General features: G+C 41.9%; 1 protein-coding gene across 5 annotated transcripts in view; it reads right to left on the reverse strand.

The window, feature by feature from the left end:
- The window catches only part of UBR3 (ubiquitin protein ligase E3 component n-recognin 3), a 1,992,321-nt gene that overhangs the window by 1,220,892 nt on the left and 746,147 nt on the right, over positions 1–25,282 (reverse strand). For all 5 annotated transcript variants that reach the window (XM_078681592.1, XM_078681591.1, XM_078681590.1 and 2 more), the window contains 2 exons: positions 6,219–6,347; positions 6,065–6,117 (listed from right to left, as the gene is read on the reverse strand). In XM_078681592.1, the coding sequence (XP_078537718.1) occupies positions 6,065–6,117; positions 6,219–6,347 (182 nt within the window). The remainder of the gene's footprint in view (positions 1–6,064; positions 6,118–6,218; positions 6,348–25,282) is intronic.

Genomic DNA, 25,282 nt, shown 5'->3' on the forward strand with positions numbered 1-25,282 from the left:
GAATAGACTACAACAAAGAAGCTCAGCAGGACGAACCAACACATCATACATATTCAGAAATGCACCCTGCTAAAGAAAGACGAGAAAGGTTTCCGAACGGAAATGGGGACACAAGAGTAAAAGATGTCCCAACAGAAAACGTTGGTCAGGTCCAGAACGTGAATTACCAAGTAGAGACCATATCAAACGTTACGCTGCTCCAGTGGAAACTCCTTTAATATAAAGGGTTCTCCCTGAGAAAATCAGGAGAGACTAACGATGGCTCAGTAGAGGCATCCCAAACAACTGTAAACACCCTTCCCCAGAAGGAAAACAAGCCACAGTATTCCTTTAGGGATAGCAAATTAGTAACTAGAATGGCAACATTCCAACCGCAAATGCCCCTAAGAGCAGGTAATACATGTAATCTATCTTCGTTCAAGACAAAAATACCATAGAAAAAAAGATCTCTTGGGGAAGGAACCCTCCAGCGATATAATAGAAACACCTATTCAATAAGTAGCAGACCACACAGTGTCACAACCTGTCGTTGACAGTGTAAATACAAAATAGAATAAGACCTGCATCAGCAGGAACACCACTCCAGATGACCTGCCTTACGGAGCGGACCACATCGGGGCACTCACAAAAGTGTACAAAACGCAGATGTGAGTCAGTGAAACCACCTAGAATAACTCGCTGAGCGTGAACAACCCAGCTATAGAACAATGAAAGTTAAGAGAAGGGATAACAGCTAAGGGTCTGCACTGCCCAGACTGTTCGAAACCGACACAAAGTAGGGTCTGCCTAGGCCACAATTACATGGAGACCATCAAAAGGCATGTCTATTAAAGTGGATTTGACTGTCTCCAAAAACCCAGTGGTATGAACATACATAGATATTACCCAGTTACACAGTCACACCATATGGTGCAATAGGAACACAGAAACAACGAAAAACAAGTTACTCCCCTTCAGTAACACTTTTTCTAGTAGATACTCCACCCACAGATTCTGCACTTTTTGAAAAATTCCCAGGTGTCAGACTGCATTTGGAAAGTTTTAAAGTAGCACTCCTGAATGGTGGTAGGTGGAGTAGTGGCATTCCACACTGTCACCGTTCCACTCTGGAACTACCGTGCAGAATCACGTATTGCACAGACAACACTGTGCTGACATCTGCTCTCCAGGGTGTCCGCCACCCCCTTCCCCCAGCTCCCCTGCCCGAGAGACAGAGCCGAAGTTTCAATCAGCTTTGGCCAGTGTGCAGATCTATATACTTGTGACCAATTTAGGTTGAAAAGAACTCTGTCCACAGAACGGAAGGAATATGCATCTACCAGATGAAGTGTTAACAAGGGTAAGTAACGTGTTCTTCTGAGAGATACTGCTAACCACAGATTCTTCCCCTTTTGAATAGACACAAAAGCAGAACCTCTCAGGGGGTGAATCTTAATTGGTTCAAACCAAAAAGCCCTGCAGGACCAAGAGGGAAAAGTGCCCCTCTCATCGAACCTGGCTGTCCAGACAACAGTGCTTTCTAAACAAGTGAAATGACACCACTTAGCAGCATGGCAAATGTCCAGAACAGAGACTTTGCGTGCCAGTGAAATAGTAGCAGCCTTGACTCTAATAGAAAGATCCCACAACCTTACAGGCGTTGCGTTTTAGCCAATGCGTAGTATATTTTAATGAATAGCACAATCCACCAAGCGATGGTCCATTACGGCTCTGCCTTGCCCAACTTCCTTTCAGCGAATCTCACAAAGAACTGATCATCCACACGATGTTCCCTGATCCGTTCGATGTAAAAGCTAAGAGTCCTTTTAGGATCCAGCCTATGGGAGTCTCTCATAGTCTTTAGATGGGTGAGGTGGAGCGAACAACGTTGGTAGGGTGATGTTTTGACTGAAGTGAAAAGGAGTCGCCACTTTTGGAAGAAATTAAGTTCTGGTTCTGAGGTACAGCTTGTCCGAAGTCTGGAAATAAAGTAGTGTGTTGCAGGTTGATGGAGAGGGCTTGCAGCTCACTTATCCACCGCACTAATGCAATGGTGATGAGGAATACTGTCCTTAGGGTAAAAAGCTGTAGTGGGTAGCTGTGTAGCAGTTCAAAATGAGCACACATCAGAAAGGTAAGGATCAAGTTAAAGTCCCACTGAGGCATGATAAAAAGAAAGGGTGGAAACAAACATTGCAAACCATTCAAAACACATCACAATGGGTGCTTTAAACAAAGAGGGCTGATCCAGCAAGGACAAAAAGGCTGAAAGAGCTGATAGTTAACAACCTACTATGCCAAAAGCAAGTCTTTGGTGGGCTAGGGTCAACACAAAAAGCAATACTTCGGGTAACCTAGGTTGAGCTAAATCTGCAAAGTACAGCACCAGGCCACAAACCTGTTCCAAAAGCAGAAGTATACTGATTTAGTCAAAGATAATATCCACAACCGTTCGAAGGAAATCAAAGGCAGCCTGTTGTTGATGCTCAATCTCTAAGCATGGAGGTGAAGATTGCGCAGGCCCAGGACTCCGCCCTGCTGTTGTGACAGAAGAGCCTCCCGTAGTGGCAATCTGGTTAGAGAACTGATGCTCATTCCCAGGACTTCTGGATGCCATACTATGCCATACTATCCTTGCCCATTCTGCAGCATTTGAATGAAATTGCCCTGGCCCTTCTTGGTCTTTTTTAGAATGTGGGCAGGAGAGAATCAGCGGGAAGGTGTACAGGAGTCCCAAGTACCACTCTAGCTGAAACGTGTCCCCAAGGGGTAGACACCTTGGAAACCCCAACGTGCAACAATGCTGACATTGTGCATTCTCGGTGGCGGCAAACAGATCGAGTCAAGGTTCTGAGATGTAAGAGCCATTCTTGATCTGCTATTTGTTGGGAACTGAGTTTGCCCAATCTGGCGTTTAGAGATCCTGCCAAGTGGTGTACCACAATAAATATCCCTTGATGTTCCAGAGACGTTATGCATCCTGGCACAGTTGTCCACAAGAAAAAGGCTGTGCATTATAGCGCCTACTCGACCTATGAGGGTTTGAGACTGTAGGTAGTGAGATCTCCTTGAAAAGCTGTGCACATGGTGGTGGCTGTGAGTAATACGTGCTGGGCCATCTAATGGGAGTCAGGAGGGAGTGGGACTTCACAAGAAGATTTGCACAGGATGAGGCTGTGTGGAGTAGGGGATTGAGCTCCTAATGGGGCTTGGGTGTCTGAAAGTGGACTCTCCGTGAAAACATGTGGAAAAGGATGTGTGGAGTAGAAGCCTTGGCCACCTAATAGGGCAGTATGTCTCTAGAGAGAGTGGTATTTAGTATTTTCTTTCCATATGCACAGATATTCATATAATGTATGCTTTACATATTTCTGTACCGTGTAATACTTTTATTTTTACTTATTTCAAAGGCTACACCGCTTTGTAGAGTGAAGTGAAGAACAGTATGGTGGAAGATATCATCAATGGTGTCATTAAACTGGTCATCAGTGATTTAATGCGTGAGATCATAAGCAGAGCAAGGTGGGGGTGAAAGTTGTAGAGTTGTAGTTAGCTCAGTAAACTATAACTGATTATTTTCCGTTTTTTTATTATTTGAAACTATGCTTTATGTTTTAGCTAATATTTTCTCCAAAATATAACCCCCAAACCTTTGTTTTTTTTAGTTAAAATAATTATATAAAAACATAGAAATATGTGTGTGTTCACTGAAAAAAACAATTATGGTTCTGGCTCAAGTGGCTAAAAACACAGATATTTGCCATTTGTTGTTTGCAGCTCAAGCCATAACTTAGGCCACAGCCTCGTACTGCACGCAATTTATGATATCGTACGTGGCATACATTTTACTATGTTGACAGCTTTAGTGCCAATTATTCATAACTATAATTTGCCTCTTGCATGAAGTTCAGTAGTTTTTCATTTCTGTACCAACTGTCATATGCAAAATGTTATTACCGTATCCTGTGAAGGAAGTGGTATATGAGGACAAGAGGTGTTGCTAAATATGTGTTTTCGCTCTCTGCACAGGAACCCCAGATCCCTTTCTTTCAACACAGCCATGCAATCTGCCCACCTCACGGATACCTCCCCATTCTCCTGATTTATTGTAGAAAAAGCAGCATTGTTCCACTCAGGGCCTGGCATAAAAATGCAACACCACCAAGGTTTAATTTAAACGCCAGTGCTCATAAATACGTCCTGGGGCTCGTCATCACTGGTAAATATTGGCACTAATCAACCACTGGATATAACATATGTAAATTAAGCACTGGAAATAATGACGCGCCTAATAAAATAGTTAAAAAATGGCTTTGCATTCATAGTATAATTTAGTCCCACATATTCCACGGAGGTACTTTGATCAAAGCATCTTATTACATGCCGTGTGGATAAAATACAACTATATGTAACACCAAAAGAACACATTTACATGTAGATGCAAACAATAAAACAATTCTACGCTGCACTAAGCATTCTGAATCGGGCAACTATTTCTACTTAAGCCTCAGTAAAGCCCATTATGGAAAACTAGAGCCAACCCCATCCACCTCCAATGGCGAAACTAAGCCAACAATCATTGATCGAAAACTTCAAAAACCAACAAAGAGTACCATCCTCACTGAAGTGTGGTATGTTGCATCTTCGGTAGGTCTGTAAACCACCTAATCCTCCGGGAGGGTAGCCCGGCACTGAGCCCATGGGAGTGTAACCAAACCTAGGGCTTAGTGCGGCTTCTCAAAACGCAAGATATTCAGCTTCTTGCGGAATTCAAAGATGAGGAGGAGAAGGAGGCGGCTCTTACCTGTAGAGGCAGCTCGTCTCACGCTTCAGGAGTGACTTACCATTTTATCATATACCATGGAGAATGATTAGGCTTTTAGAAAGCATCTCAAGAATTACTGCTCTTAGTTTAGATGTGATGGGAATCAGTTTATTTCCTAAGTCGGTGTGCCATCAGGTCTCCATTGCTCGGCTTTCCGTTATTGATGGTAATATCTAGGTCTGCTGGGAATTTTGCAGTCAGTGCCAAGTCAGATGTACTAAAGAAACCAATAGTTTGCAACTGCAGTACTGGATCCTTGCGAGTAGCAAAAAGCGAGGGCCTCTCATCACAAGGAGTCACAATGTGAACAGAGACTTGCAAATCCATTTGTGGCCCTTAATGTCCTTTAGCACAGTGCACTGTGTATGTTTACACTAGTAAAGCCTGTATTTTGTGCACCGCAGGCTTTGATAATGCAAACCCCTTTTGTACTTCAGTACCTTAGTCGCTCTCCACATTAGGAGGCAACCCTTACATCGAGAAAGGCCTCAGGCTCCTCACTTTTGTCTTCGAGGAGCTTCACAGTAGATAATCACTTCCGGGCCGTAGAGGGCACCTCTTCCGCCTTATCTTCCAAATTTGAAATGTTCTGCCTCATTCAGTTTCAGTCTAGCAGTATATTTGCCAAGTCCATCCTGAACATGGTCGCCTTTACATATGTGACTCCATTTTAGCAACAAGACTGTCGATACCCATTTTTAAATCAGCTAGTAGAAGCTTAATGCCGGTACTGGCGTCAGATGTTGTTTGTGCTGCAGCTCCTCATACAAAGTCCAAACTATCCTCATTGTTTACATCTGTAAGTTTTAAAATGTAACTCTGGTTATTGTTTTTCATTCGAGCCCATGGTGTTAACCAGGAGCACGCAGGCAAGGACGTTGAAAGGTAAAAAACGAGTCACGCTTACTCCAAATATAAAACACCATAGCCATGAGAATTGTCTACCAAGTATTTGGCCGAACTGGTTACCAGGGTTGTAATCAGGCCTTCACATGAGGATATCAACCTGCCAGAGCATTGTTTTTTTCTGTATAAGTAAGCAACTGTAACATTGATCACTGGATGGCAGCAGAGGGCTGCAATCGTCTATGATGCAATGGCGCTGTGATAACCTCATTTTCTATCACTCAATCCATGCACATTATGTCCTAACTTTTCAATAATGTGCTGTTTCTAACCCTAAAATACTGGAGTTTAAATCGTTTCTAGGTGTAATACGATTTACCAATTTAACAAACATTTGAGTTCGTTAGCTCTTACCTTTCAAATACAGACGAAATGAAGTAATCTGGGTCAAGCCTGGACGCACATACCTTAAAAAAAAATATACGTTAAACAAAATGTTCACATGCTTTCATTGACAAAATGTTACAGCATTTAACAGAGTTAAGGATCAATTTATGTTGTACCTTACCTGAAGCAGGTATATGTCGGGATCAATCATAGAATTACAAAAATGTGACTGCACATACGTCATGGCTTGTCCTTTGATTTGTAGGCCATTTCTCACCCACATGTTACTATGTATTTCAGATAAATTTGCCTGCAAAATAATTGAAATTTTCTTGTAGCATCTGCGATGATATTATGCAAACTGCACGACCAACTTTCACGGAAAACATACTATATCTGGCACCAAAACTATACATGCTTGAAACATGGCACTTTAAACATAAGAACAATTTACAAAAAGATGTATCCATATAATTCTGCAGTCCTGGAAATAACGCAATAGGTGATGTAAATTGCCACTGCTATATTAATCTTGATAAATATTCACGTAAATTATGTTACTACTAAACATAAAAGGATTGAGTAAATGTAACAATGCCGACAACTAAAAGATAAAAAAAAAAAAGTCAAGGCTTCTGGAAAGTTCATCTTGATGTTTGGAGACAGTCATATCTTGGCGTTATAAAAACACGGGAAAATCATATCCCGGTCTTGGAAGTTCTTTAATGCTAACTGGTTTACCAATATTAATTACAACGGTTTGTTATGAACAATTTAAACAATGAGGGGCATATTTACAAGCCCCTTGCGCCACATTTGCGTCACTTTTCCCATGTTAAAAGTGGCGCAAATGTAGCGTAAGGGGCTTGTAAATATGCCCTCAAGTTTTCACTGCACTCAGCGGACAAATTAACTTAACATCTGACAGGAAATTGACGTACAACATAGTCTCAGATCTAAGATCTCCATAACTAAAAAGTTAGCCCCCGAGGGCGTTATTTATCCAATCTTAGATCATGGGTTTTTTGCCATCCAGGCACTCCACTCACCATAAACATGAAGCACCTTTTATGGTTAGTCATTTACTTCGTTTAAATACTCTACCATAATCAACCTGTGGGCACCTGGTAGCAGGACCGAAAAATGAATCCATAAAGTCGTCTACATCGGCCACAGCTGCGCGCATCATATGCAGCACACTCCCATCCACATGCGTATGTATGCATGTCCTTGCTACTTGTCACTACCAGATCCCCTTCTGTTAGACATTAAGCAATTACTGTATGTATTTTGACTGATGAATCGTGAGAGGTGTTGATATTGGGAAAACTTCTTTTTTTTTGTTGTTCAGAATAATTTTATTGAATTTTCAAAAAAAGAAGTAACAGAGCTAGACAATACAAAAAAGTATATATATGCGTAATGAGATTTAAGTAATGGAGTAATGCAATTTCTTAATAAATTACCATGAAGCAATAGTAAAAAACAAAATATCAGTCAATCAAGGGGAAAATAAAAATTCACGATGATGGAGGGGAGAGGGATAGAGGGAAAGTACATAATATGTCATCTTATGAGAACTATAGAGTGACTATTAACATAGAAATATTGAGTATACAACTATTGTGAAAATAAGTAAAATAATAGTAAACATAATTATAACAATAAATATGAATCTATAGGTGACCAGAAGGAATGATAAGAAACAGAGTTATGAGTAAGACCATGTAATGATAATTGAGCACCTCTTCTTGTAAAGACAATCCAAGACCACCAGGCATGTACTGAGAGAGAAGAAGCGTCTTTCCAACAAAAAGTGACTTATTTTAAAGCAGCAGAAATGAAAGAATCAAACAACTTTGCTTCAGAATCCTTAAGAGGGTGTGTAAGTACAACTGATTTACATATTAACAATTTATAAGAGAGAGCATTTTGAATAGGCAATATTTTCAATATAACATCCCAAACTTCAGTCCAAAATTTTAAAATGATAGAGCAATCAAATAACATGTGACGTAAGGAGCCAGTATGTATCTTACAGTGCCAACAAATATCTAAGGGAAGTAATTTAGCACGATGCAGACGCAGGGGAGACCATAAGGAGTTAAACAAAATATATGCATTTGTCTGATAGAGAGACACTGGTAACCAACCCGAAATGCTATTGAGCCATATAACTTTCCATGAATCATCAGATAGGGAAGTGGAAAGTTCAGAGTTCCAAAACGTTGAAATCATAGTAATATTGGAACCCATGGAAACAGCAAATCTCTTGTATAGAATAGAAACAGCATTTGATGATTTAGAAACAGCATGAAGATAAATGGATAAATCAGTTGCAATTGTAGAAGGAATACCATTTGGAAATGAGTCTAAAATGGAGTTCCATAAAAATTGATATTTAACCAAATCAGTATTCGGCAAGTTAAAATTCAATCTCAATGTATCAAAAGGAATAAAAGCATCATCACAAAATAGATCTTTAAGATAGAAAATTCCCGATTTAATTCATGAATTCCAATAAGTCAGACTTCTATTCAATTTGATAATAGCACTCTGCCATAATAATAAATTTAATGTAGAATCTAAGGGAGAAGCAAAGTTAGAATCTAAATCATTAAGTATTAGTCTTGAAGATTTAATTATGGACGAGTGGTGTACAACAGTAGATTTATGAGACATTGTAAGCAAAGATGGTAATGGGAAAGGAGCAGTTAGCGATTTTTCTATTTCAAACCAAATAGGAGGTTTAATTAGTAGGGAATCGGTAAACCATAATGAACTTTGTTTCAATATGAATGCTTTGTGATACAGCAAAAAGCATTTTTAATTTTTTGTAAGCAATTCGGGGGGGTTTGTTGTTCCAAAGAAATTTAGATAATTTATCTACATCTTTGTAGAACTTTAGTGGAAATTGAGTAGGAATCATAGCAAGGGAATAAAATTTTTTAGATGCAATGTTCATTTTTATAGATTCCATTCTCCCCCACCATGTGAGATGAACTGAAGACCATTTGGAAGTTTTACTTTTGACATAATCTAAGATAAAATCACTATTTAATTTTAACGTGGAAGGTAAGGATGAAGAAAAGAAAATACCTAAATATTTTAGTTTGATCTTTTGCCAAATAATATCTGATACAGGCAACATATCAGGGGTACAAAGAACATTTAAAGGGAAAAATTCAGTTTTACTAACATTAAGTTTGTATCCTGAGACTACAGAATATTGGGAAATAATACCTAATAAAAATGGAACAGAGGAAATTGGATTACTAATAAACAATAAAACATCATCTGCATAAGCTAAGGTTTTAATAGTGACATTTTTTATGGTAATACCTTGAATATCTGCACAATTACGTATATGGTTAAGGAAGGGTTCATTTCCTAACAAAAATAAAAGTGGAGAAAGGGGGCAGCCCTGTCGTGTGCCTCTAAAAAGGGAAAATTGAGTAGAAATTTGGCCACTAATAAATAAGCGAGCAGTGGGAGCAAAATATAATGCAGATATCATACGGATAAAAGAGGGACCAAAATTAAATGATAATAAAGTTTTAAATAAAAATTGCCAATGAATTTTATCAAAGCCTTTTTCTGCAATCTAAAGCCATCACCCCAGCAGGGGCCGAAAGGGTTGGGCTCTGTTCTAGAACATGGAGTAGTGATCTCGTGTTGTTAGCTGAGTATCTGTATTTCATGAATCCTGATTGATCAGGGTGAATAATAGAATGAATAGGAGCTAATCTAGAGGCAAGGATTTTGGCATATAATTTACAATCTTGATTAATTAGGGAGATAGGACGATAGAGACTGTGAGACAGCGCAATATCATTGTGAGACAGCGCAATCTTGCCTTGAGGGTTACGAATAGATGTAATCTGTGTTTTATCTCTTTTAATACGTAGATAATTAGCATGAAGCTTCCCTGACCTATTGGAATTAAAACGGAATTTAGCATTTGATTTCGCAAGTTGAATTCCAGCTCTTTTACTGAGTATGGAGTTAAATTCATATCTAAGTTTTTGTAACTGAATTTTATATTGGGGATCATTGGAGGAAATAAATAATCGTTCATACTTTGCTATTTGGTTTTCAAGGTTTTTAATATTAGCGTTAAACAGTGTATTCTCATGAGCCATAATAGAAATTGTGGAACCTCTAATATAAGCTTTAAATGCATCCCATCTATTAATCACAGTAGTAGAATTTTCAGGATTGAACAAAAAATAGTTCTGAATAGCTTGCAACAATTTAAGTTTATTACGTTCGTTAAGAGCAATATCAGAATTCATGCGCCATCTGGTTTGTTTAATAATAGTGGAGGAGATATTCAGATTGAAAGAAATTAAAGCATGATCTGAAATATCTATAGTACCAATAACTGGAGTGGTTGCAGCTTGAATAAGAGACGAAGAAATGAAAAAATAATCTATTCTGGAATGGGAATTATGGGGATTGGAGAAAAAGGTAAAACATTTTTTAGTGGGATAGTGTAAGCGCCAAATATCCGCTAATTTGGTAGTTTGAATAAAAGATTTAAAGGCATGAAATACCTTATGAGGACGAAATCTAGTTGTAGATAATCTATCCAACAGGGGATCTGCAATAACGTTAAAATCACCCACAACAATCAGTGGAATGTTACCCAGTTTCAAAACTTCAGTGGTGAGAGTAGACCAAAAAGTAGGATCATCTGCTGTGGGACCATAAATATTAAGTAAAAAAAGTGTAGAATCATGTATTTTAATTTTAGCTATTATATACCTGCCCTCAGGATCAGAAATTTTACTTAGAACTTGACAATGCAATTTTTTTGCAAAGAAAATGGCATCCCATTTTTCTTTCCAAGAGCAGGAGAAGAAATAATAGTGTCAACCCACTTTTTCTTCATATACTGTAATATCTTATCATCAATATGAGTCTCTTGAACAAAACATACATCAGCTTTATAACAACCTAGGTAATCTAAAATTTTTGTACGTTTGACTGGATGTCGCAAACCTTTAACATTAAGAGAAACAACTTTAATATTATGAACACTAGCCATTTTGAGTAAGAAAGGAGAGAAAAACAGTATTGACACAAGAAGAGATGAAGAAAATCATAAGGAAAAAAGAGATGAAAACAGTAACTCTACAGTAGATAATTAAACTGGAAGAAAAGAAAATAGGGAAAAAGGAACAAACAAGATAAATGAATAGAAATAGAGAAACGCACACACGTTCTACAAGCATGGCCAGAACTGTTAAAGCCCGCAAATAAAGAATTAATCAAATATGTGCCATATAAATTCTGAATAAAAAGAGTCAAGTGTTAGGGTCATGAGTATCCATTGACGGTGGAAGTTGCTGCTCAAGAAATTGCTTCAGGTCTTCAGGGCGTTGAAAAGATTTGGAGAAGTTGTCTTTCCAAATGCGCATCGTGGAAGGATCAAATAGTCCATATTTGAAACCAAGACTTCTAAGCTGTGGACGGTAAGCCGAGAATTCCTTACGCATAGCAACCGTTTCTTTAGCAAAGTCTTGGTGAATAAAAATGTTGTTACCATTCACCATTAGTGAGGGGATTTCTCTAGCAGCTTTCCTTATCAGGACAAGATGGTGATGACGCAGTACTTTGAAAATCATTTTCCGAGGCTTAGAATGACGAGGGTTACGATGAGAAGGGATTCTGTGAGCTTTATCCACTTCAAATTTTTCTGGGAACTTGATATTCAAAAGACCAGGAAGCAGAGATTCCAGATATAGCCTGCAATTAGAACCCTCAACTTCTTCCGGCAAATTAAAAATGCGAAGATTGTACTGCCTGTTTCTATTTTCCATGTCCAAAAGCTGAGTATGCATAGGCATTATTTTAGCCACTAATGGAGTAAAAGCGTCCGCTTTACTTTTATTATCTTGAATTTTAATGGAGTTATCAGAAATTTTAATTGATAATGAAGCCATATCTTTGCGCACACTTTTCACTTCTGAAGCAATATTATCAGTACTAAGGCGTAAAGCTTGAATTTCTTCTAAAATTAAGGATAGTGAAGGTTCAGATGACCCTACCACCTTGGACTTGACTGGAGGAGGAGAGACTTGTTGTCGCCTTTTATTATTGACTGGAGTTTTAGTTTCCATTTTGTGGTGAAAAATTCACAGTTATAGGAAAATAAAACCACAATTGCAAAATATAATCAAATATAAGAAAATGAGGTAAAAAGTGAAAAATAACAGTGAAAAACACTGTAAAACCACTGGTTCGGCAGCTATGTTGAGCTGTGGGCGTGGCTAGGCCCAAGCCAGGCCCTTTCCTAAGGATACACTCCGCCCCCTGAGCACTCAGAGCAGTCAATACCTTCAGGAGAGGCTGGGAGCAGGAACCAGGAGGCTAGAAAGCAGGCTTCCGCTGAGCAAAATCGCCCGAAAATCGCCACAGACATGTAAATCCACTGCAGAAGGTAAGCGCAGCTATTTGCGCCGAGTTTGTGACACAACAAATCGTCGTTTTATGAAGAAACGGGCCCGTGAATTCACGGAGCTCCGACGATGGCGGCCATCTTGATTGACGCGCTCGCGCGTCTCCCTGGGAAAACTTCTAATAATAGAGTGTCACAGCTAACTTTTGCAAGTGGTTATTTCCTACTTCTTTTCCATTCTAGACCTGTAGGAAGACTCCACAGCATTTAAGAATCACAAAGGGGCATCAGGGAGCGCTAATGTCAGTGTTCACATACTATAGGTTGCGGGGGGGCTCTCAAGGCTTTTAATATCAATCACCACGCTGCACCCACCAGACACCTTGAGTTCCCTGCAGACATTATTGTCCGGTCCCTCACAGAGTAGGCTGCTCACCCGACTATATCAAACCATGCAATCCGATGCTGCGCCTGTACTCAGCCAGGCCCGAGAGCTCTGGGAACAGGCTCTAGGTAATGCTCCCAGTGAGGAGGATTGGGAATTCAGCTGCTTGATGACAAAATGGCTGACGGCCTATTGCAACTTGCGCATAATTCACTTTAAATATTTACAACAGGAGGTGCCTTTTTAGCTAGTTGGGGGCTCCGGCTGCGCGGGACAGCCAGTGACATTGCGAGGCTCAGGAGGTGGCATAACACGTGTCTCCCCAGGTTTCCTTGTGGCCGCCTACGATGCTGCAATGTGCCCTGAGGTGCCTTTTTGGCTGACTGGGAGCTCACGCTTGATGGGACAGCAGGTGACATTGCGAAGCTCAGGAAGGGGAAGAGCACTCGTCTTCCCAGGTTTCCTTGCAGCCGCCAACCACACTGCAATGCACCCGGAGGTGCTTTTTTGGCTGGGTGGGGGCTCCCGCTGTGCAGGATGCGGCCGGGCGAGTGACCAGGCCAAGACCAGGCCCATCTGTACCCATCCGCGTCTGGCTGAGGCTGGGCTGGGCCTGCCTTCTCGGCCAGCTGATTTGGGAGCACAGCTCATCATCTTTTGTCCTCTGGAAGTCACCTCCGTCACCAGGTTGCATTCAGGGCGTTCGCAGGATGAGCAGCGGACAAACGCTTGTTAGTGAAGAGTAAGGGTATTGTTTCCATTAGATAGTTGAGGAATGAAGGAGTTACAGTTAGCATGGCCTAGAGTAGATAAAGTGGAGGCAGGTACGTTCACATGGGACAAAGAGAAGAGATCAAAGACGAACTGTTGCAGAGGGGCATACATAGTAAAGGCCGTGAAAAGAATCGACATCATGGAAAACTTTGTGGCTGAGCTGACATTAGAGGACGTGTGAGAAAAGCTTCACGAGACATTTGCTGAATGCAATTTTGAATATATGATGCATTGAGGAGAGGGACACATGCCCATGTCCCCCTTTGTCTCTCTGACCGAGAGCATCTGAGTGTTGGCTTGCTCCTTTACTGCTTGTGGCTTCACGCCGATCTTATGGTGGAGTGACATCTTAGGAAGGCTCTCACCACTTTCATCTTTTCTCTTTTGAACGTTTTGCTTAAATGCTAATTTCGGCAAGCCATGTCTAGGGTTAGAGTAGGGTAATATAGAACCAAATGCTTTACTCCAACGAAGTGCAGTTGCAGGGGAACCTCAACTTTTGCTTCCTGATTTCATGCATAATAGTCTTAGAACTTGTTCTCTTCGGGAGATTTAGGATTTCTTCTGTTTCTTTTGTATTTCATTTATATATTTTAGAATTTGTAACACATTTTGTCTAACCTTCATTTGATTGTCGACCTGGGTTATTGTGTATCCAAAACAAGTTACACTGTATATTAAATTTGATTTACAAAATGTTGCTAATCTTTACACTTTCATGCTGCTAAAAAGAACGACCCAAAGAACGACATAGAAGAAGAACTGAGCTAATGCGCCCAGGCCCTTTCAATAGCAAGATAGCAGGATTTTATTATTTTGAGTTGGTTAAGAATTTATCTATGTGCAAAGCAAAAGTTAGGTTGGTTGTATTTTGTTTTCTCTATTATAGAAGGAAGATGTGTTATAATCACGATGTATTATACCAGAATCTTACTCACATTTGTTCTCCCTCCTTATCATTACCACATGGTATCTACCTTAGAACCTTCAGCAGAGCTTGTCTTAGAACGTTGAGCTCCTGTCAGATGCGAAGCACTGCTGTGCTGGCAAGACGGGAGACGTTATACTTCTGAAACCTAATAAAAAGATTCACTCTAAATATTTACAACAGTTGTATTATACGCCCCTTCAGTTAAAGAGGTATGGCATGCAAGACACAGCTAGATGTAAACGGTGCGGGGTACAAGAGTGAGTGAGTGAGTGAGGGGAGACTTATACCGCGCAACTTAGCCCAAGGGCATCAAGGTGCCTAACAAAACAAAGTCTCAAATCACCGAATCCAAGTCTACAAGAAGGCCTCTTGAAAAAAACAAGTTTTCAATTCTTTACGGAAGCGCGCCAGGGAGGGTTGTCCTACAAGTTCGGGGGGGAGGGAGTTCCAGAGCTTAGGAACCAAGGTGGAAAAAGCTTTCCCTCCCCATCTTGCCTTTGCAAATATAGGGACTAAGAGGAGATTTTTAAAGGATGACCGGAGGGCTCTACTGGGAGAGTAGGGATGAAGGAGGGACCTAATGCCCTCTGATCCAGAGCCATAAATAGCCCAGTGGGCAAGGCAAAGAAGCTTAAAAGAGATCCTATACTGGACGGGCAGCCAGTGAAGGTTTTTCCTGGCCAAGGATACTGAAGAAAACCTAGGGAGATTGAGGACCATCCTGGCCGCGGCGTTCTGCACCATCTGGAGGCGATGGACAAGGCCCTTGTTCATGCCCACATACAAAGCGTTGCAATAATCCAATCTCGAAGAGACGAGGGCCACTGTGGCCTGCTTCCGGGCATCAGGAGAAAGATAAGATGCAATCTTTCAGAGGATCCTAATGATACCACAACAGGTGGACAGGGTCCTACTGACCTGACGGTCAAAGGAAAGAGAGGTATCTATCAGGACCCCCAGATTCCTAGCAGAGTGGGAGGGGAGGGGACAGTCACCAAGGGAGATGAAGAGACAGACTTCCTTCATCTTGCATGGGATTGTTTCAGGATTAAGGAATTATGGGTGTTGGTCACACAAGCATTAACTGACATGATAATGGAGGAAGTGGAGTGCTCCCCTTTGATTTACTTGCTGGGTCTGGTGAAGCGTTTTAAACCAAAGAACAGGCGACTGGTATTAATAGTAGTTTTATTGGCCAAGAGAAAAGAGGCATAAACATGGGAGAGCAAAAAAGCCACTAAAATTAGAAATTGGCTACATGATTTGCCATTTTGCAGGGACCAATTGGCATATTATGCAGAGGAATTGGCAGCTCCCTCTAGGCCCAAGGACGTCTGGTCCCCACTGACGACGTATCTGTTGAATAACCCTCTAGATGCTGCAGATGACAGTGGTACACTCAAACAGCTCTTTGATATGATGAGGGAGGTTATGAGTTTTGTTGTATGATGTAATCTAATCTAACGGCTTCTTGTCGCATGGGGAGAGGGGTGGACTGTTTTGCGCACTGCGCATATGTTGTATTTGAAAATGCAATAATAAAATCTTTTTTTTTTTTTAAATCACAAAGGGAGTAGAGGAAAGGCAGCATCAGGTAGCTGTGGCCTCAGCAAACAGTATGTGATGCACTTACTGGAACAATCACGGATCGATCAGGTAAGAAAGCTTGAGAGCATAGGGACGGGGCGGCGTTGTAGCGGACTGATGTGAGTTTTTGACAGTGCAGCCCTGCAGAATGACCAACACGCTGCACTAGCACACATCGGGGCATTCCCTCACACTAAAGAAGGGTAGGGTGCATTGCTAAGCGTAACAATGGATGATAAATGATATTACACCGGAGCATACATTATGTGCATTGTAAAGCGCACCATCAGCACAAGGGTATCCTTGCACTGAGCAGGTGTGTGTGCATAGCCCTGCCTATCATAGGTTTGTTAACTGAAAAGCAATGTCTTCATATTCTTGTGGGATTCAAGAAGAGAGGGGGATAGTAGGCTTTCAATTGCCCCTCTTGTATATAAAACAGACTTTCCTTTGCTTCTGGTGTGACCAACGTACCCCTCCAGCCGAACCTCATAAAATTATTTTTAAAACCTAACTTAAATGATTGTTACTCTAGGTCAGAGGTGCACTCTGATCAGACCATTACATACAGGTTAGTCATTGTGGGATATGTTCGTATAATTAGATTTTGTATATCATGGTTTTAGCAAGATTGTTGTTATTCAATCTAACAAGTTTCTGATAACGTTCACAGCTACAGAGTGTTTTTGCATCAATCACTGTTGCTCCAGGCAGAAATGCAATAAGCATGAAATACACTGAACCATATTCTCAAAGCTTTAAAATAAACTTTACCATTACAGATCAGTGGGGTAACCCAATAATAATTAAAAGGACTCGAATAAATTGTAATATGTAACAATGGTCCAATCGTAGAGACGAACAGAAAGGACAAGACAAAACGAATTAGCTTGTCCTAATTTCATTTGCCTGCACCAACCTTCTCAATCCTGAGGTTGGTCGTACACAGTTACTTTTATCAAGACGGAAGAGAATATCCAACAATTTAAATACTTATCACACATACATAAGTAAATGCATATCTTCTTCATATACATGCAACTTGACAGTGTAATTACATTATTTACATTGCAAAGTCCTAGGGCAACTCAAACACAATCAATACCATAACAATTCATAACTGAAACATAAAGGGACAAAAACCATAAAATTATGAATACAAAAATTAGTTTTAAGGCAATACAATATGATTAATAAGAATAAAACATTCCACAAGAGAACTACAGTCGTTTCAGCATTCACTCGAACGACATACTGTTCAGTAAAGACAGAAAATACATAACTAATGTCAATAACAAAATATATAAAAAGATGTCTTGATTTCTGGGGAACTTTCCAGCCTTAAAATCAATTGGGCTAAATCCACCATTTTCCCCTTGTCCCCGCCCGTGGTGCCTATTGAACTAGATTATCCCTCGCAGTGGTCTTCCGACCCGGTCCGCTATCTGGGAGTGCAGGTCCATACGGACTCGGAGCTGGTTGTCAGGGAAAACTATGGCAAGGCAATTACAAGGTTGGAAGTGGATGTTGACCGATGGATTTGCTTGCCTTTGTCATTATTGGGGCATATAAACCATTTGAAAATGGTGGTGCTCCCTAGATTTTTATTCTTGTTCTTAAACACCCCGATGGTACTCCCTGGGCACATGTTTAAAGCCATTCACTCTCTATTGGTTAGATTAGCCTGGCCTGGGAGGCACCCACGAGTTAAATGGGATATTCTCACATTACCCTACTGTATGGGGGGATTAGGGGCTCCAGATCTTGAAATGTATTATAGAGTAGTGCAGAGTTCGCATGTATATAATTGGATCCATGACCAACTTGGTCTTCTGCACATTCAAATCGGAAAGGTGGCAGCAGAGAACTCCCCTCTCCATATGCTGTTATTTCATTTCCCCTGCTAGGTGGTCCAGTATTCTGGACTCCGTTAACTCCACAGTACATGCATGGCAGAGTCTATTGAAGAGGCAGGCGGGCACTATCCTATATTCAGAGTACTCATCACAAAGGCAACGGTAAGGGTAGAGCACTAAAGCACAGAAAATAAACCAGATTCCTCAATTGCTTCCACGTTATTATTCTTTTGTTGGTCCACAGTACGCTCAAAACCTCATGTGGATCCACCGTTTAAAGATCCCAAACTGTCCAAAGTAACATCCAATGAATTGAGGGAGCGACTTCAACTTCACAAATGTATCACAGGGTCAAAGTTGTTGATTCCCAAAGTTTTTCTTTATTCATATATCCAACAGAAATGACGACAGATTCTTCATTAAATTCCAATATCTTTTTCAAATCAAAATCCACCGTTAACCAATCATTAAACAGCCGACGCGTTTCGTCCGATGGCGGACATCATCAGGGCTCTCAGTATTTACTATTCACAGAAGCAGATTTCTTCTTCACAGCGTTTATCAAAATGTTTGACAGCAATTAACAGTCTATATGTACAATTCAGTCAGTATTCAGACCTCAACTTCCATTCCCACGTTCTGTGGCCTCTGTTCAGTTCTCACTATACTTTCCGTAGTTCCATGCATCTGTTTACTTCACTATTTGTACTTAAAGCATTCCACTCTAATGATTCTGATCAAAACAATTCCAGTACATCCGATCCTGTCATGTCACTGTCATCCATGTCGGCGACATTGGGCGTCTTGTAAGGCACATAGGCCTTACAAGACGCCCGATGTCGCCGACTGAGACTTCCCGCCATTAGAATTTGGAGATATTTGAACAGGATCGGATGTACTGGAATTGTTTTGATCAGAATCGTTAGAGTGGAATGCTTTAAGTACAAATAGTGAAGTAAACAGATGCATGGAACTACGGAAAGTATAGCACCCGCTCCCTCCTGTCCTGGTGGGTTTGTGCTCCTCTCGCTTCAGCGGAGCTTTATGCGCTTCCCTTCTCTTTTCCTGCCTTCCAGTGAGCGCCGTCATTTTGTGTAGGGTGGGGCCGTTTATCCAAGTTCACGCCACTGCAGGGGCTTCAGTGGGACCCGGGCCAGGGGAAGCGCCTGCGATTCCTTTTTAATGTGGGGGGTCCCAACCCCGTCCCACCGCAGCAGTCTCTCGCTGGGTGCTCCTCCAAACTCACCCCCCCGCGCCGCGAGTCTCTATGCCTCGGTTCCCGGCGCCGTTCATAGCAGGGGGTGGGGGGCAGGTAGGGGCTGTTCGCCACACACAGGAAGTCTCGAGCCTGGCAGCCAACTGGGGTCGAAGTAATGAGCATGCGGGACCTCAGAGTTCCTCCGAGAGTACTCACTGCGGTTTCAAGTTGTTATGGGCCCCGCTCGGGTGTCTCCTTCACAGAGAACGCGATTGTCTCTCCGCCTTGTGATGCGCGGGTCTGTTGAAATCCTCTCCCCCAGCTCAAAGACATCGGCCAATGGGCGCGCCATTTTAGATCGGCGCAGACATCTGCGGGCTGGTCCCGTATCTCAGTGTCCGCGTCGGTTGGGCCGTGATTTTGAGCCCCGCCGGAATCACTGCGGGCTTCAGCTCTCACTGCGGTGTTTTCCGCCGAGGTTCAGGAATTTTGTGCTAGGCTGTGCCTTAATTGCGTGGGCAGCCGATCGGAGCACTAAGGGAGTGCGTCTGCCATCTTGGCTGGCTTGGCCACGCCCCCACACTCATTGGATGATATCAGTGATGTCATCAATGATGTCATAGAACATGTCAAGAGTGATGTAATATGTGAGATCATAGGCAGTGCATGGCTGGGGGACAAGTTATAGTTAGCTAGAACAAGTGAATTGCTGTGTTTTTTTTGTTCAAAATGTTAATGTGGTCACAGACATATTCACCTAACTCTAACGTTACTTTAACCTTTTGCTTTTTTCAGTGAATATACATATTATATAGTTAATTTGAGTCAGATGCAAACCTTTTTATGAAGTTGCAGTTCCACTAGTCATTACTAGGTGTCACTCACAGGTCAAATGCAAAAGCACTGGAATTCTTACAGCAAGCCACAGTTAAACTAGTTGTCACTAGGTGTACCTCAAAAGTTGAATGCAAAAGAACTGAAATTCTTTCATGAAGCTGAAGTTCCACTAGTCGTTACTAGGTTCCCCTCAAGTCAAATGCATTAATATTTGTTTGTGAAGGTGCAGTTCCACAAGTTGCAACTGGCTGTCCCTTTCTAGTCAAATGCAAAAGCCTTGAAATTCTTACATGAAGCCACAATTCACCTAATCATTAAGTGTCTCTATCGAGTCAAAAGCAAAAGCCTTGAAATTCTTACATGAAGCCACAATTCCACTAATCATTAAGTGTCTCTATCGAGTCAAAAGCAAAAGCCTTGACATTTTTACATGAAGCCTCAATTCCACTAATCATTATGTGTCTCTATCACGTCATATGGAAAAGCTTTCAAATTCTGATATGAAGCTGTAATTCCACTAGTCGTTACATGGTGTCCCTCACAAGTCAACTGAAATAGTGTCATGAAGCTGTAGTTCCACTTGTTGTTAATAGAGGTCCAGCTCAAGTCAGAAGCGACTGCTGCAAATAGTCTGCATCAAGTTTAGGGGATGCGGCTGTAGAATATAAATTTGGATACTCTTTTGCTAATCAATTGTGCTTGTTTTCCATAGGATTCATTCTTTGCCAAAGTTGCTTCATAATAATGAGTCAAATTTACACACCTGAATATATTTCTTGAATTTTTTTAAAGTTAGGGATCACAACCTGCTACTTATAGGAACGTTTATTCACTGGTAAATTTGCGGGTCCATATATGATATTGGCTCACTAAGTTCATACGTTTTCCCCAGTGAAGAGCTGATATTGTGTGGTAAATCCATGCCTGCCTGGGTTCAGTGTTGCCAGATTGGAGATTTGACATACAAATGGTAACATTTTCTCATTTGTGCGTGAAAAACACCACTGGTGCGTCACTGGGTGGGCGAGATTTGGTCCTGTGTGCGCATCCTTTTAAAAATTTAACACCAACCATGGCTACCCCCCTTATGAGGCACACACCGCCAGAAACTGCCTGGGGTCCATCAATCATAGTAGCGCTAGTGTGCTACCAATGACCACTTGCAAAATAGATTATTATTCCGCCTCGTCCCTCCTTGGTGTTGAATCGTCAAGGGTGTCCAGAGTCGGATAATTTAGATCAGTGTCTCCACTTTTCACCCACCCCAGCATACTGCACTGCAGCAGCGTTAGTCAGTCAACAGAAGGAAGCAAGCAGCGTGTCGTACAGCAGCAGGCATCCGATTATTTAAAACTAAAAGGCAGTAAGTATTGACTTGGTAAAATACTAATAGCGTGAATCAAGTAATGGAACGTCAAATGTGTTCTCACCTCTTTTATCTGATCCCCGAGAAAGATAAGTAGCGGCTGAGGCACCAGCGCTGTCTAGAAGTGGGACCTCACAAGTCAAACTGGTTTGGATTAGTAGTCAATTTTCAATTTCAATTTCAAATATCTTTATTCGGCACTTCAAAAGATACCATAAAAGTACATAAAAACATTTAAAAACCACATTAAAAAGATAAAATCCATTACATTCATACATATCGGAGGTTTCCTGTTGTCCAGTCTCTATTTGCAGGGCATTACAATCACTTATCTCTCTCGTATTCTTTAGTCTCATTGCCACCTTAATAAAACTCAATATACAAGACAGTTTGTAAGCATCTGTGGCCTTCTGCAAAAACAATAGGGCTGCCTTGGCATGTGTAAATTTTGCTCATTTCAAAATTCCCACTAGGAACTTACGCCTGGGAGATGAGTAAAATGAGCATAACAATACAAAGTGAAGGGTATCCTGCGGAGACCTATTGTCGCAGCCGCAGGTACCCTTCTGCTCCACCGTTAAAGTAAAACCAGAGGGAACAGACAGTAAATGGTGCAACATATTGAACCTGAGACGGGTCATGTAAAATCTATCTTGTGCAATGTGAGTCACTGATAGATAGGGTTCCATTCCGCTTTCCATTTTCAATGATCTGTAGGACACAACTGTGGATTTACGCTCTTCTGTAGCCGTCCTACTCATGGTTGTCCATTCGCCAAACAGTTTCTTGACCATTGTCTTATTCTGGGCGTTAAGGGCTTCAGGCACGGTGAAAACGTTCTTACATCCAATGGCCTCTAAGGTGTCTTTTATATATTTTATCCATGGGATGGAGCTCCCTTTGTCACGTTTCAGGCAGTATTTGATAATTTGCCTGCTCAAACCGGCTTCAGGGTTAGACCAGATTTTGACCCATGCCAGGAGTGGACTGATCTTGATTTGGTCTTCGATATAGGATTCTCCCAATTCCTCGTGTATGATATAGGATGGGGTGCTTTGCGGTACTTTCAAGATCCTTCTGAAAAACGTATTTTCTTCTGCATGGACCTGGTATGTATTTGCGAAGCCCCAAACTTCCGACCCATAGGCTGCTTTAGCGCAGCATATTGATCTGTACAAATTCATCACTTGGTCCGGGGACCATCTACCCAGTCTTCTCCCATAGCCCATTATAACCCCTGTCGAGGCCACCAGTTTTGCAGCATGTTTATCCACCAGAGATTTAAACTTTAGGAGCCCATCGAATAGTACACCTAGGTAAGAAAAGGACTGGACCAGGCCTATTTTATGGGGGCCTATCTTGTAAGCAAATTTCTTATTTGGTCTTGCTCCCGCTAACATAACATATGACTTATCCAGATTTGCTGACAGATCAAGTGTGGCCATAAAACTTACGAATACATCAATCAACCTCTGGAGCCCCCGCGGTGTTCGAGCTAACAGCACCGCGTCATCTGCGTAAAGCAGGACGGGGATTGGGCGGGAGCCTATTTGGGGGGAATCCACTCCAAGTTTACATAGTTCCCTGTCCAGGTTGTTGATATACAAAGAGAACAGAAATGGAGCTAAAATACAGCCCAGTCGCTCTCCGCTCGTGCATGGAAAGGGTAGGGTCTTACTTCCATCTTGGTTGTAGCGGACAGACGCAGATGTATTCCAGTGTAGGGCCTTGAGGATGTCAACTAGATCTTGTTCCACCCCATGGTCTATCATCAGGGCCCATAGTTTCTCCCTATTCACGTGATCAAAGGCCGCGGAGAGATCCATGAATCCTAGATAAGACCGCCTCCTTGCTAGCTATAGTGTACTTTGCAATCAAGAGGTATAGGTTCAGGCACTGATCCGTAGTTGACCTTCCCTCCCTGAACCCATATTGGATATCTGTTATTTGTTGGTTACTATCTGCCCATTCTGAGAGGCGTTTTAGAATGACACGACCCAACACCTTCGCTGTAACATCAATGAGGGATATTGGGCGATAGCATTGGGGGTCATCCCTGTTCCCTTTCTTAAATATTGGTACGTTCGTTGCCAAGGACCAGGAACGCTGCAGACCTGCCTCTACAGCCGCATTCAGGACCCTCGTAAGAATGGGAACCCACAGTTCCACATTACAGAGGTAGAGGTCGGGGAGTATACCATCTGGGCCGGGTGCTTTGTTTTTAGTGAGCCCAAGAATTGCCCCTTCTACCTCTGCCAAGGTAATCTCCAGCCGTGCAGTCAGCTTTAGCCTCTGCCCTTCATCATAGTTCGTTTCACCTGTATGATTATACAAGTTCTGGAAGTGTGCCTGCCACTGCTCGGGTAAGATGGTATTCAGGATTTGTGGGGCGTTTGAGTCTTGGATGCATGGTTTGTTTATGATTTTCCAAAACTCAGACAGGTCTCCTCTTTCTGCCGCCTCCCTTAAAACCTCCCAGACTTGTCTTTGGAGGCTAGCTTTGCAAGTTTTTAATGTCTTTTTGTATATCAGTCTACTTTGGGCTATTCGAGTATTATCCCTGGGACGCTGTTTTAGGCTAAGTTTAAGATCTTTATGAGCCTGTGAGCATTCTTTATCAAACCATTGAGGTGTGGTGGCTCGTGCCCTGGTTTTAGTGGTCTTTAGAAGTCCGTCGATAAGATGTGCCATCTCCGCGAAAGCGGTCACTACCGCTACTCCCTCTTTACTTAGGTCGAGGCATACATTTCTTGCCTCTGACCCTGTGGTTATTAGGCTTTTGTAAAACTTTTCCCCGTCTATTTTGGACCATCTAAGCCTTCTCCCTTGGTCTGTTATCCTTTCTGTCTTATCTACTCTAGGTAGTGCGTTCTTAAGTTTTAAACATTTTAGCTCCACCACCACTGGGTTATGGTCGCTAAATATACTATTTTCAATTGCCGCCCTACTGACCTATGTTTTGAGTGTGGGGGAAACCATAATGAAATCTATGTACGAGTGACATCCTCTCCCCTTAAAGGTTGGGCTGAGTTCTCCGGCACTACCCATCTCAACCATATCCATCGTGTGGGCCAAATTATGCCTTTTCATCACCTTTTCTATTTCCCACCCCTCTGGGGAGTGTACGAAGTGTGGCCCTTTCTCCACTGTGCATCGTGACCAATCCTTGTTTAGTGGTCTTAAGTTCCCACAAAGGTGGCAGTTAAAGTCTCCAACAAGGACGACACGAGGGGCAACTACTGCTTTTGTCTCCGATAACTGGGCATTTAAGTAAAAGTCTAGTTCTTTTATTGCGTTTCCCTTGCTGTTTGCACCTACAGCGTTATACCAGTTTTCCAGTATGATGTTTAACCCTTTAGAGCGAAGGCCTACTGCCTGCATATTCTGCGATTTTCAGTTATAGTTGGACCATACCCCTTCTATCCGGAGATCTACGTAAATTAGTAGCCCTCCCACCGCTCTCCCTGAGGAAGACCTTTGTGCAGGAACTGGGAAACACTTAAACCCCTCCATGGTAAAGTGATTAGAATCAATCGTCCAGGTCTCCTGTAAGCATATAACATGAAACCTGGTGATGTATTCTCTCCATTCCTGTACATTATATTTGGCAGCAAGTCCTGCTATATTCCAGGATACGATTTTGAGTCCATCCTGCCAGTCTGGTATATGTACCCTAACCCTGAGTGGATGAGTGGTCCTGTCTCCTTCAGCTATAGTTATACCATTTGGGACAAGTGCAGTGTCTGACTTAGTCCCTTCTATTTTCTCTGGGCTGGGTGCGTCCCACATATCTTTCCTCAGTGCCTTATGATCTATAGGCTGGGTTTCCCATTTTTGCTCTGATTCACCCTTCTCGCTACATCCCTCTCTCGTACTTTCTCCGGGGGTAATGGGTAGTGTGGACTCTT

Source organism: Lissotriton helveticus, chromosome 3_1 (assembly GCF_964261635.1).
Source record: "Lissotriton helveticus chromosome 3_1, aLisHel1.1, whole genome shotgun sequence".
Classification (NCBI taxonomy): domain Eukaryota; kingdom Metazoa; phylum Chordata; class Amphibia; order Caudata; family Salamandridae; genus Lissotriton; species Lissotriton helveticus.